This window comes from Hesperophylax consimilis, chromosome 10, assembly GCF_061612785.1.
Source record: "Hesperophylax consimilis isolate HC1 chromosome 10, BYU_Hcon_1.0, whole genome shotgun sequence".
Lineage (NCBI taxonomy): Eukaryota > Metazoa > Arthropoda > Insecta > Trichoptera > Limnephilidae > Hesperophylax > Hesperophylax consimilis.
Window position 1 is genome coordinate 17457046 of NC_142845.1, and position 14281 is coordinate 17471326.

The window sequence follows — 14281 nt, forward strand, 5'->3', positions numbered from 1 at the left end:
AAAACTGTTTTGAAAGCTTGTGAAATACGCTTTCAAAATTTATTATTAGAAATAAACAAACAATTTTTGAAATATTAAAATGTTTTAAAAATGGCTCACCTTACGCTCTTTAGTCTAAACTGAACTAAAATTACCGATAACGAATAAACATACATATTTATTAGACTTATTTTACTAGATTTTATTAAATGTATTTAATTTATTTAAGGCGATACACTACGTCGTGTTATATTTTAAATTGAGCCGCTATCAATAACAACCCTTAAGTAGATGGCGATAAGGTTTAAATTCCTGCTTAACACCATCCGCCTGTTTTGATTTAGGCAAGAAAAAAACATGGCCAAAAAGTGCCTTTTATTTTATTTTGTGGATGTTCAGGCATAAATATTTAATTTTTTATCGATCATTTTATAAATGACATAATTTGCCACATTATACAATAAAATCATAACCGAAAATGGGTTCTTAAGTAGGAGATTTTGAACTTTAAAGCAGGTTTCATAGTCCTTTACATAATTTTTTTCTGGGCTTATAAAATGACTTATCTAAAAAATACTCGATTATTTCAAAGGCCAAGATGTATTCTACTCGCAGTATTTAATTAAAGCATCTGAAACATTTCTAGGCGACCAAATTTTCAAACCAAAATACATGATTTTGGATTACTACGTATGGCATCGCCTTAATTGTTAATAAAAACATTGTTAATAAAATATTTTTTACAAATTATACATATTCTAAAAATGTGTCAATTTATTGTTTAATTATTGATGATAAATTAATTAAGTATATTCCTGAATGATAGATACATTTATCACAGTTAATGTCAATTGGACAGGCATAATGACATAATGCAGGTTTACTTATTAATGTTCAATCAGGGATGGCTTAAATGCCATAAACAAATTAATGGTGAAGAAGAATAGACAAGGTCACAGTTAAAATGTTACTAAAATCAATAACAACTTCCAGCAAAGTTCAAACTTCAAACAAATTTTAACAATGTGCTTTAGAAATGACAAACTAATACACAATGAAATTTCACTCGTTCATTCTCATTGTTCGGCAGAAATTTCACTTTCAGTAATTTAACTTCAAGGCAACAAACAGGGTCAATCAAATACAGTATGTCCTTAAAAAAAGCAGTTATATAAGAGTAGCTTACGACAATTATAACAATCTAAACATTTTGTGTAATTTTAGTACATATTATGTTTTCTTACCAAGGTTTAATTCAGCAGCAAAGCACACTGGATAGATCACCAGTGCAATTAGTATGGAGATCACTGGAATTAGAAAATATATCATTTAAATTCTATTCTATATGATTGTAAAAATCTAACATCAAGAAAATCTACACATCTACTATGTTCATTTGTCCAAAATCTTAAATCTCCGAAAGTTCTTCATCGATTGCTTTGAAATTTTGACACAATGTTGTGTTTGAATACGCGTGTGTTTTTATATACCTATATTATATAGATGTCGCCTGTGACATCTATATAATAAAGGTAAAACCATGCATTGTTTTAAAAACAGCGCCATCTGTTGGACGTAAAATCAAAACGCGCTATTGTTCCACTATCTGCACAGACAGACTGAGCTACAGCAACGCGTGGCGGGGTACAGCTAGTAAATAATATTAATAAAAAAAATGACAATTGGTCACCTTGCTGATTGAGATTTTTTAAAGAAAAATGTTTTTAGACTAGAATTGTATCAATCTTGGACGCTTTCCTGCAATAAATAAAAAATTAACGGCCCTCTAGTCTGCTTATTCCTTGCAAGGTAAATAATTGGTGAATAAATACAATGGAATTAAGGTCCCTAGTGAAGTTCCCAAGGGTGTTTGCATAGTGTGATCTCTTTGTAATGTGAAAGCGAACACTTTAAAAGTGGATGTACGCTCCTTGTCAGAGGGTTGCAAACAGAACAGAAACACAACAGCTATAAGGGTATAGTCAGTTAAGTGTATAGTCAGCTGAGGTTGTGGCACTATGCAGGATCGCCAATCACTGTATCTATGGGGACCAGGATACTAATTTTTTCAAAAAGTTTTTATATATTTTTCGGTTGTTTGTCCATGGGTCCATGATAATCCACCAACGGTACTTGCTAAATGTTTCCCTTTCCCAAAACCAGATTTATTTTCCGTCAGGATTTTTTCAAAACCAAACTCACGCTCATATGAAGCCAGTTTTAAAGAGTTATGCAACAGCCACAAAGAGACAGCCTTGAACCTTCTTGTTTATTCCAAAAATGACTGTTAAAAATGATGGTAAATGGTTTGGATGGCAGAGCTGGTTAGATGGCTAGATCATAGGATCATAGAAAGAGTGGTACTCACGAGCCAGAGCCATTGCGAGCACGGCCAGTCGGTAATACTTGTATTTGGTGCGGTGTTCAGTGGCATGCAGGCCGAGCGCCGTGAGAATGGAGCCGATCACGTCAGTGATCAGCGTCACGATGCAAAGGGCCGCCGCCGCACGGATGTACGCTGGAATTATAAGAAAAGAGAAACATTTTAAATATTTGTTATAAGAAAGAAAAGAAAAGTTGTTGAAGTTGAAACAAACTTAAAGTGGCTTTAGAAGAATATACGTAGTAAGCCCGCTGTTCCACAGTTTGGTAAGGAATCGGCATAAACCGAGTGCTGTAAAACCCTATGCAGAAAAGTAAAGTTCGCTACGGTTTGCAGTGCAGCAATTGTGATTCTGCACAGGGTCTTCAGTGTATATGTATTATGATTCCTTACTGTATTTTTACTCTCATCGACTCCATGGGATGGCGGGATATGAAAGATTTCTGCTGTACGTAGAGAGACATAATACATATAGCGAAAGGAAGACTGCATGAAAATAAGTACAAGAAGGATTACAGCCCCCTGGTACGCCTGGAGAGATCTTAGGAGGGTTGGTATCTTCTGGGGCAAGTGGGGGGCACATATAGTTTTATATAAAAATATTTATTAAAAATTTGCAAACGATGATTCACAAGAGTGCTCCCTCCTGTACAGTGTAAAGGCAGAGGGAATATATCGGCACCCGGTTGGGCAGCGTTGTGAGAAGGGTTAAGGTAGGGGCTTTAGGAAGGGATTTATTAATGCGGGTCCTGAAGAGGCCCGGATTATATGAAGGAGGACAAATAGATGCCTGCAGCTTATTCCACATACGAGCCGTCTTAATCAAAAAAGAGTCGAAGTAGCGGCCCGTTCTCATGAAGCCGACATAATCTGTGAACGGGTGTTCCGCTTGTATACGTCAAGATTCACACACGTGTAACGGAGCACCGGGGATCAATGCTGTTAGCTCCTTATAGCAGGCTCCATTAAAATACCTGTAGAATGTTGTCTCATACTTCATTATTTAATTTTTTTAAGTCACAACACTGTTCAAATTATATATCCCACAGTATTAAAAAATGAGATGGCGCTTTTACGAGTCCACATAAAATTGATTTTGTTGTAAAAAAAATTGTTTAAAATTAAAAATGTCAGGCTGGGAGAAATATCTCCCAAAAATGATCTTGGGGTTAAGGGCAGTGGTGGAGCGGCTCAGGCCCGCAGTAACGCCACCACTGAGGGCAGTATGAAGGTGGTAAAGTACTGACCGACATCCCTGGAGGCGTAGCAGCCAGGCAACTCAACGAGGTTGAAGGGCAGCGGTGTGGGTGCTCCCTCCTCCACGCAGTGCGAGAACAGGCCCTGGCGCCAGCCCGCCGCCATCAGCCAGTCGGCGCTGCCCAGGCCGAGCGCCATCAGAACCACCACCAGCACGCCGCATATCAGCGCGATCACCTGGAATACACAAACTCACCAGTCAGATACAACTCAACATATTTACTGCAGGTCAGAAACAACTTGACATATTTGATTCAGGTCAGAAACGGAACTCGACATATTTAATGCGAGTAAGAAACTTAAGTCCACATGATAGGTACCTATTTAAGTGTTGGTTATAAACAGAACTCCTGTGTGACTGGATAAGCACCTTTCTCTAAATTCCTCTCTTAGTTTTGGTTTGATTATTTTGTTTTCTCTCGTTGTTTGTTCAACTTAACCTCTCGTTTTTTTGTTTTTGTACTATATTGTGTGTGAAACATATATTTTTGATATCAAAATACCTACGTAAAATTGTACCTATTACCAGTGGCGGCTCGTGACTTGGGTGTTCTAGATCTAGAGTGCTAATATTAAAAAAAAATGGCATTATTGATGTTGTTGTAGCTGAAAACGAAATTTTATTTGTTTTCGAAAATTAGATTTTTTGTATTTTCAGGAAATTTCAGTAAGGCCGTGCGCCGCACGGATTTCCTGAAAATCTTCATACAATAATCGAATTTTTGAAAAAAAAAATGAAAAATCGTTTTCAGCTACAACAACATCAATAATGCCAATTTTGTAATATTAGCAATCAAAAGTTACGAGCCGCCACTACACTGGTGGCTATTATCTCCCATTTATATATTGTAAATTCCCGTCCTAAAATGAGTTTTATAACTCATCGGGATTACTCTAGCAAGAAATAAAAAAAATACAAACAACTCGAAAATGCAAAATACTGATGAAAGCCAGAAGTGAACATTAGTTAACGCTGGATATAGGCAAAACTCGAAATATTGAATGCTGGTTTTAAACAGAATTGGATATATTTACCGCTGATCAGAAACAGAACTCGACCTATTTATGTACTGTTTATAAATATACCTGGACATATTTAATGCTGGTTTCATACAGAAATCACCATATTTAAAGCTGGTAAAAATCACTAGGAGTCTGAATCAACAAAACTCAAACGAGGTCATAACAAAAATATCAAAATCAACTCAAATAATTATTATTATTACTATACAGATCAAAAACAAATCGTGTTTCACGCACATACTGTCGACAACTTCAGGGAATTCATGAAAAGTATTTATTTTAAATTAAAGATATTTTTTTCTTGCTTCGGGTTGACAAAGAGTTCGTGTAAACGTACCTTGTGTCATGCGAAAACATGTCAATATTATAGACCTCAGCAAATAAAAACCCTATCAATCATCAACCCTAAGGCTTAGTCGTAATAAAGACTAGTCGTTAAGATACGTCGGAAACAAGCTGTGATCAATTCAGATAAAAAACCAACATAATTATAACAATTTTAAAGTATTCACAGTTACAAAATTGTACACAAAAAGAGCCTTGCAGTATGCCGAACACAAAGTCATTGTTAAAGTAATTAAAACGATTTTAAAAGATAAGAAAGGTTAACTGAATAACTTATAGGAAGAATGACGACTCATAAATATATAAAATAAAAACATTAGCCGAGATAAAGTTGCCTTTGATAACAATCCACCTGCTTTAAGTTAAAAAGAAAACAATCCCGCAATATTAGTCAAGCCACATTACACAGTGATTAATGTGGATCTAATCATAAAGAAGTTTAAGGAGCAGAAGTCAGGCGATGGTCTCAACGGTAAGCACAGAAATACGATCAGATATAGTTTAAGGTGCCGTGAAAATGACCGCTAAAAAGTTAACTAAACAATCATCATTTTGAAGAATAAAAACGCAAAGGTCGGAGCCTCGGGTGCGGAGAAAGAAAAATAAGTAACAAACTTTTTCGATTTGGCTTCGTCCTTGAGTTTTAAAGCTTTCGCATATCAACTGGATAAAGGGAAAGAGCAACACAGCATTAAGTTGATCGGAATAAATCGACTTCGAAAGTGTTGAAAGTGTTTGGCCAAATAACATTAATGTTTTTGTTCCTCCATCAATCATAAGCAAACAAATAATTCTACTCCGAATTCGCGGCAATTCCGACTTGTTTTGTATTTTTCTTTTCCATTAAAAACGCCAGAATTTAAAAAAAATGAGTTTAACTTTCCAGTCCTTTTTATGTATCGAAATTATTCCTAAACCTACCCCTATGTATCGCTATAATATTTTAGAGCATTGTTTCTGAAACTTTGCAGTCTTTTTACATATCAAAAATAAAAATAGTAAATGAGAAGATACTCCACAATAACACTAAACGTTTTACTTGTACAGTATGACTAGTAGTTCCGTTAATAGTTTGTCGACCTCTTATTCAAAAAAGGAACACAATTCAAAGAGGAATCATAAAGACCATACTGAAAGTACCCAGAAGAACGCCTTTGATTGAACTATTTTTTAGTTCTGATGTACCAAATGTACAACATATATATGCTAAAAATATACTATTGAAAATATTCAAAAATACTGAATCCCCACAATACCGCGTATTCATCAAACTAGGTCAAATCACAATGACATAAAAAAATATTCCAGGTCATAAAACCACATACAGACAAAATAATTATATTTATTTTGCGGAAATTATATTTATTTTACAGATCTGGCTGAAAGAGATTAATGAAAAAAAAAACATTAAAAACGACATAGAAACCTAATAAAACAGAAATGAATAGCACAGTTCACCCTAATGAGTAGGCCTACGAAATACAATTTACAATACATATATTTAATATCATATTTTGTATGTAAAATGTTTAAATAGTCATTATAATAAAAAAATAAGAAAAAAAAATTAAAGTGGGTTTTATAAAAATATTTTTATCAAAACCAAAACTTCCTCTGAAATCGTAAGATTTCTAAGTAGGTACTATTCAAGTATTTTTTATGTTTACCTAACTACTTAATTATAAAACATATTTATTTTAATCTTTGTTTTATTTTCTACTGGAGTTCCTTGTATATTACGGCTTAAATAGTATATAGACCAATAAACGCCGATTCTGAATATATAAGTTTTAAAATTGTTGAGGCGCCTATAATAATTAATATTTTATAAAATAGTGATCGTTAACATAGCGTTGATCTACAATTGATCTATGGGGATATTTTAGGGATAGTGTGAAAATCAAAAGACAATAATATTTATATGGAAATCTGCTTACATAATATTATGTATTACATAATATGATATTATCATTGTTGATTATAATAATTCTAACGTAATAGGTACCACAAAGTAAAAATTCTAAAAACTATTATGTAATTTAAAAAGAAAATATGGAATTGAATGAACTTTGAATACAATACATATATTTTTTTTAATTTCTTTTTTGGTTTAAATAGGTACAGTTATAATGTATACATATTACAAAGTTGTTTTTTTTTTTAAATATCAGAAAGAGTAAAGTAACACCCCTTTTTTTGAGCAAACGCTCGTGTTAAAAAGGTGGAGAAACGTAATTAATTACTATTTTAACAATGTTATTATTTTAAACAAAGAAAAATAAAATACAATTTACAGACAATGGTTGTAAAAAAATAATAGAAAAAAGGAGGAGAGAAAAAAAGAAGAAAGCAGAAAAAAGGATATCTAATATTATTTTAGAGAATTATGATATTATTTTAAAAGTGTAATAATTAAAGAAATACTGATGGATTATATTTTTAATTGAGTTTTTGAATTTCAACATTTTTTTTTTAAATCTTACATCTAGAGGTAATTCGTTAAACCATTTCACTCCACTATATTTATAAAATGTTTGGGCTATGGTGGTTTTGCAGCACGGGGAGGTTATAGAACCTTGCACATTTGGTATGTTGCTGTTTGAAAAAAGTATTTGGTTTTCGTTGTTGAAAGAATCTTTATGAAATTGTAAAAGTAATGTTTTTTTAAATGACTAGCAGAGAAGGGACTTTAAATTCTATACATAATCTGATGGTGGGGTAATCATATGTCTTATTTTAAATTATTTTTATTAATATTCTCTGGATGATTTCTACAGGCAAGAGAGAGGTTAATAATATAAATATAGTTGGTTAATTTAATAACATTAGTGACGAGATGCTAACATTTTACCTAGTGGTCTTCTATGTTAAAAGCAAGTAAACGTCTTGACTCCCATACAAAATATAGTGCCGGTTGAAAATAGTAGGCTTTTGAGACTGGTGAATGGTGACGTCACTGACCACGTTCATAGATTTGGTGCGATTTTGGAAGACCAGAAAAATTAATACATTGAAATTTTTTTTAAATAATTAACTACAACAATAAAAATGTAATGGTATTTAAGTTAGAAGATCATTTACTGAAAAAAAGGGACTGAGGTTCCTTATTATACAATATTTCCAAAGAAACGACAATTATTTTTAAACTTTCTTCAGCGGGTAGGTAGGTACCACAATATTGAAATAAAATGCTAATAAGAAAGTATAAATAAACACGACGATTTCACATTTGAAAAAAAAACTCTACTGAACCATAGTCAAAGTAAGGCTTGCTTGAATAATAAAGTGGATGCAGCAGATTTTCGGAAACGGAACACACAAACAAATTTATAGATAGATGGGATGTCGAGTTAAAACAAGACTTCGATACGCTCTGTTAATCAGTCTTGTCTGGTAAGGATATCTAATTTCAACGAAATCCATTAGTATTCAATGTAGTGTAGTCATTAGGCATTGTCAAATTGAACGGTCCAGTTTATTAAATAAATGTGGTTATTTATCTCGGAAAATTTGTTAATTTCTTATAAAAGTTATATTACTGGTACTCACGCAATCACCCTCAGAGAATTAAGGTTACCCCAGCGACCCACAGGTTAAGAAACGACGTTCTAATAAACAAGATATAATATATAAATATACACAACACAGTAACTGGAAGAAATATGATATCGATCGGTATAAATTTCCTTTGGTAAACACGTTCCGCGAAATAATGGTCGCCCGAAAACCAATATGTTCTGCTTTTCAAGTGTAATAAATAAAAATCAATGCCATTCAAATTTGCCGTTTGCTATTTTCGTACATTTATTTGCAAACATCGCCATCGATTTGAATTTCAGATCCACAGCATGAAGGTATACAAACTGCCTTATATTCGAGTGCGGTTAAAGAAAATAGTCGTCCTCTTACACGTGGATATTTTTATAGCGATTTTTGTAAACCATCACCTCAAGGAAGCTTTGCAGAGCTAGGGACTATAGTTAACAGTATCGGAAAATACCTACATAGGTATATCGGGGGTTTAGCCGAGGTTTAGAAATACAGGGTATATCGGCACGTACCCGACAAACTTTAACCAGCTATTCCTTACCACATTTGGAGTAAAAAATGTTATAGGCACTTTGCTGTCCGGTAACATTTTTTTAAATAAAAAAATTACTATTCATATTTTCACCACATGTCACCACTGTTTTATCCTTTGTCAAAGTTTGAAAACCCACCTGGCAATATTTTATTCGAGTTTTGTTGAATAATATACGTACGTACCCACATTAGCGCGCTTTTACGATCACAACGAAATGGCATGGCACCATTCGTCTCATTTTTAGCTATTATTATTTAGTGTGTATGAAAGAGCGAACACGCTTTTTGACACACTTGCTAATAACAGCTGTTGAACACGAGAAACAATGCCAATGACAGTGACGGAGTGTGGATTTTTTTTATCATTTTTTATTTTTAATTGAAAAATAATGTTACCGGACATCAAAGTGCCTATAACATTTTTTACTCCAAATGTGCTAAGGAAAAGCTGGTTAAAGTTTGTCTGGTACGTGTCGATACACCCGTATATACATATTATCATAGACCAACAAAGTCTAGACAGGACATGTGGATGTTAAAAATGACACCGAAACCAAAATTATTGGTTCCAAAAATTGGGCTACGAAAACATTTATCGAAAAGAAAGCACTTTATTTCGCAGGATTCGCAAATAAGAAGCATTGCTTTTTATCTTTTGTTGGTCTGTGAGGACCAAATTTGTCTCCCAAGATATTATCCTTTCGAAGCAAGACGACGGAATCAGATGGGGAGTTTGGTTATAAAATTACTCGTTGGTGGGCCGAATTATTCGACCGAATTCGTATGACACACCATATCTAGAGTTAATATATCGATGCATATTACGAATGGACCCCACAATGCTTCGCTATTGCTAATCTCTTCCTCGGGCGTCCCCGACTTCTTCTGCCATTCAAACCACTATCTAAACACTCCAGACAATAATAATAACAAACTTTGAAATTTTCAGCGATATCGGTCGACTACTTTTCGAGTTTTGGGAGCGCAAACCCACGCAGGATGAATTTTGAATATTAAGATGTCAAAACTTGATAATTTTAGCTTCGTCCTAAAATTTAATAATATCATTTTTTTTTTGGGATTGGAATATAAGTGCCAAATATTAAGTGACAGGCGGGTTAAAAATATAAGATTTTTTCTAAACATGAGTTCGGCTAAACCGGGGCTTAAGCTATTCTACTGATGAAACAACTGAGCCTTAGCCGTTGTATACAAATTGACGGGGCTTCATTAATTAGGCAATAATTGGTATTTACATAAAAATTCACTAATTTCAGGCTGTGAGGTATGAGGTTAAAGACTTATGGAATAAACTGGCAAAATGAAAACGTTTATAAGACACAAAAGATCCAAATTATTTGCACAACTTTACAAAAAATCAGAAAAAGTTCTTTGTTCTCCCGTGGTAGGCAATTTAACCTTTTCAGCCCCAGTGTTAATTCAAATTAACATGAACTTTGTGAATTTTTTTACCGTAACTGTAGCGATTTAGAAAAGCCATGTTTTCGTTTTCTTATAGTTTGTAGTCTTTTCTGTGGCGTCTATTTTTTCCGCTCCGTTGAAATCCTTATTCCCGCCACAACAACGATCCATATTTTGACATCTGCTGATTGTAAGTTTCATCGAATTTCTGCCGTCATTGATTACTTAATTTAAGGTGAGATATCAATATTTTCTACTTGAATTACAAATATTTTCACTCATAAAGATGTGTTCTATAATAATAACATCAGTTCAATTCACTGATCACAGTCATTTCCCAGAATATTGTAAATGAATCTCAATGTTCATTCAAATTAACACTGGTAGTGAGGGACATGTTTTCGACTAGTATGGCGAATTTTTAAAGATTTATTATCCTAGATTATTTCTTTATTTATGAATGAATTTTAGTTAAAATGTTATTTATTTGTACCTTAGTGATTATCACTACATTTTCAATGTGCATTTTTGATATGAAACAGTTATTTGTATTACTTTTGTGTTATGTTTATTTTACGTTACTATGTAAAAAAATACCCTCTGACGCCCAATGTTAATCCAAATTAACATAGAAAAATTTCTAAAAAAAAAAAAAAAATTAAATGCCAAAAATTTTCAAATAATTTTCCGAGGTATTATCAAGCATTACATATTTTATACGTGTGGAAACAATAATGTGGGTGTGAAAGGGATAATAGCGTGCGGTATAAAAATTGTGTTACAAAATCCATCATATAAAGCTAAAATAACAATAAATATTAAGTAGCACCTAACTCATTCCAAGTATGTCAATGTCTGATACCTAAATAAAGAATTCCACACCTGGTTTTTTTAGTAAATTTACATAAAAATATATAAAAAGGCAATAAACAAACAAAACGAGGTTATTCCGCAGTAATAACACTAATAACCTACTTGTTTAAAATGACGCACATACATACATACATAGGTTCAATACTAGCGTGATTTACATGAGCATTAATCGTAAAGTTCCTAAGTCATCCATTGATGACGTCATTACGTAGTATTATTGTACCGAAATTTATATTTTCTATGTTTTAGGTGGTTATAAAGCTGATAAATAGAATTCTACGTAACCTCAAAAGTAAATAAGGAACAAAATATTCGGTACTGTCCCATTTTTTTATATTTCAAAACTTTACAACTCATTGTGGAAATGAAATATCGAGCGCATAACAAAAAAATCCAGACAGAGAAAGTAAGAAAACGCTGTGCAAAATTCGTGACGCCAGAACTGAACGTCGGAGAGTTTTTTATTATTTTTTTTTACATCCGCAGAATGATTTTGTTACGTATTATTAAATTATACATTGAAAACTGGAATCAGGATGCAAGAATTTTTTTTTGTCGTTTAGAGAGTTTTTGTTGAGACAAACCAACAGTCGCTGTGGCTCAGTGTGTTTGTGCAGATAGAGAAATAATAGCACTATTGCTTCTACATCCAACAGATGGCGCTGTTTTTTTAAAAATAGCATGTTTGTCCAGCACATTTTTTACCGCCTTTTTTACCTGTCACAGGTGTCGTCTATATGTATAATGTAGATGTATAAAAACACACGCGTATTCAAATGCAAAGTTGTGTCAAAATTTGAAAGCAATCGGCGAAGAACTTTCGGAGATTTAAGATTTTGAAAAAACGAACATTAACATTTTTATTTATTTGAAGATAGATAGAAGATATACTAATTATTGATTAATCAAGTGAATCAGATAACGGAAGATTATGGTAATATAAATGATAGAGAATGTTATGATATAATAACTAACAGTGTTGCCAACTCAACTACTTCAAAATATGCTAGAGTGATGGGAAAAATATGCCAGAAATATGCTAAATTCCTTTAAAAAATGCCAACATAAATTTAACTTAGTATTTATTGAGAAATAGAGTGATGGGAAAAATATGCCAGAAAAATGATAAATTACTTCAAAAAATACCAAAAAAAAAACTAACAAATTTAACTTAGAAATAAAATCAGTGAAATAAAATATCAATATTTTCATCTTCATCTTCTTCTTCTTCATTAACAGCAGCTGACGTGGAAGGCTGAGAGACGGAGTCGTAACTTTCTTTGGTCCCAATGCAGCGTAGTACTTCGTCAGGAACAGTGTAAGAATAACAGCACTTTCCTGCTCTCTTTAGGCCAAATCTCACGTACAAAATGGCATTCAGAGTTCTCACCGCCAAACGATTTCGGAGTTTTGTTTTGACCAGACTCATTTGGCTAAATACACGTTCAATGTCCGCATTTGAATGCGGCAATGTTAAAATAGACATTGCAAACTGACATAAATCACCGAAGGGGTTATTATTAGCTGCATCTTTATATTGCATGACTTCATTCCAAAACTCTACAGTGGAAGTCAAGGATTCCCATTTAATGTGAACTATGTTTCTCCATTGAGACACCAGTTTTTCAATCGATATCATTTTTGTTAGTTAAAAAATTGGTTTTTATTATTTTCATGTTTCTGTAAAAATAAGCCAAATAAATATGCTATATGCTAAAAGCATAATAGTTATGCTAAACATGGAGTAATTATACCAAATTTAGTATATAATATGCTAACTTGGCAACACTGATAACTAACAAACTAACTAACCATCAGGCCGTTTCCCGCAGGGATAGGCAGACAGGATGGGACCGCCAAACAACTCGGTCTTAATACACACCCCTTGATTGATCCATTCATTTATCGTCTCATACCCTTCTATTATTCCGACTCTTGACATAGCCCGACTCAAGTGTTTGGTTCACTTGATCGTGCCATGACTTATAGGCATATATAAATAGTAACGGCATGATGCGTTAGTTTTCTAATCATTTCATTTTCCACAGAAAGAAAACAATGTTCTCAGTTCCTACTAAATATTTTTATATTGATTTTCCAAAAGAAATCTACAGAATACTCGATAGAGATACAAACATAGACGATAGAGAGATCAGAAACAGGAATATAAATCGCACGCGAAATCTAGGCGGTAATAATTAATGTCTCATGCGAATGAAAATGAATCCAATGAGTGAGGCTTGATGATAATTGACAATAAGCCGTGAATGAAAGTTGATCATAATGACACAGAACCAGCAATTAAGATTCTAGTACTCCCGATCGTGTGTTTTCACTGCACAGCATCTAAAGACAGTGATGTGATTTATATTGTGGCGAAAGTGGTTTTGGTTCATACATATTTATAGATACTGCTGAAATTGGTGAATCACTAGAAAGCAATATCCAACAGAAAGTAATTGAACCGATAATCAACCTTCCAAATATTATACAAATTTATTGAAAATTATACAAAGAATAGCTTAGCGGAGAATAATTGGAGGAAAATTTTGTTTAGTTGGACCTAAGACTAGGTATAGAATACACGATATCTATGAAGGTACTAGGTATAGAATACACGATACCTATAAAGGCACTAGGTACAGAATACACGATATCTATAAAGGTCCTAGGTACTAGGTATAGAATACACGATATTTATAAAGGCAGACTGCTGATAGATGTGTTGTAACCTCAATCTATTATTATACATGTACGACGCATAAAACAAATGTTTATTGTAAAATGTAGTATTATTTATTCGCTACTCTTTCCAGCGTGCAATATCATCATTCAGAAACAAAACGTCTTTCTCGAATAGCTTTAGATATTTGACTTTTTTAATGGATTAAAACCATCGACCAACTAAGTACTAAA

At 33.1% G+C, this 14281-nt stretch overlaps 1 protein-coding gene across 3 annotated transcripts in view; it reads right to left on the reverse strand.

Annotated features, from left to right (window-relative positions):
• LOC149420387 (transmembrane protein 47) overlaps positions 1-14281 on the reverse strand; it is a 104176-nt gene that overhangs the window by 6975 nt on the left and 82920 nt on the right. For all 3 annotated transcript variants that reach the window (XM_089636679.1, XM_089636680.1, XM_089636681.1), the window contains exons 3-5: positions 3610-3796; positions 2348-2497; positions 1224-1286 (exon numbers count right to left, since the gene is read on the reverse strand). In XM_089636679.1, coding sequence (XP_089492805.1) covers positions 1224-1286; positions 2348-2497; positions 3610-3796 — 400 coding nt within the window. The remainder of the gene's footprint in view (positions 1-1223; positions 1287-2347; positions 2498-3609; positions 3797-14281) is intronic.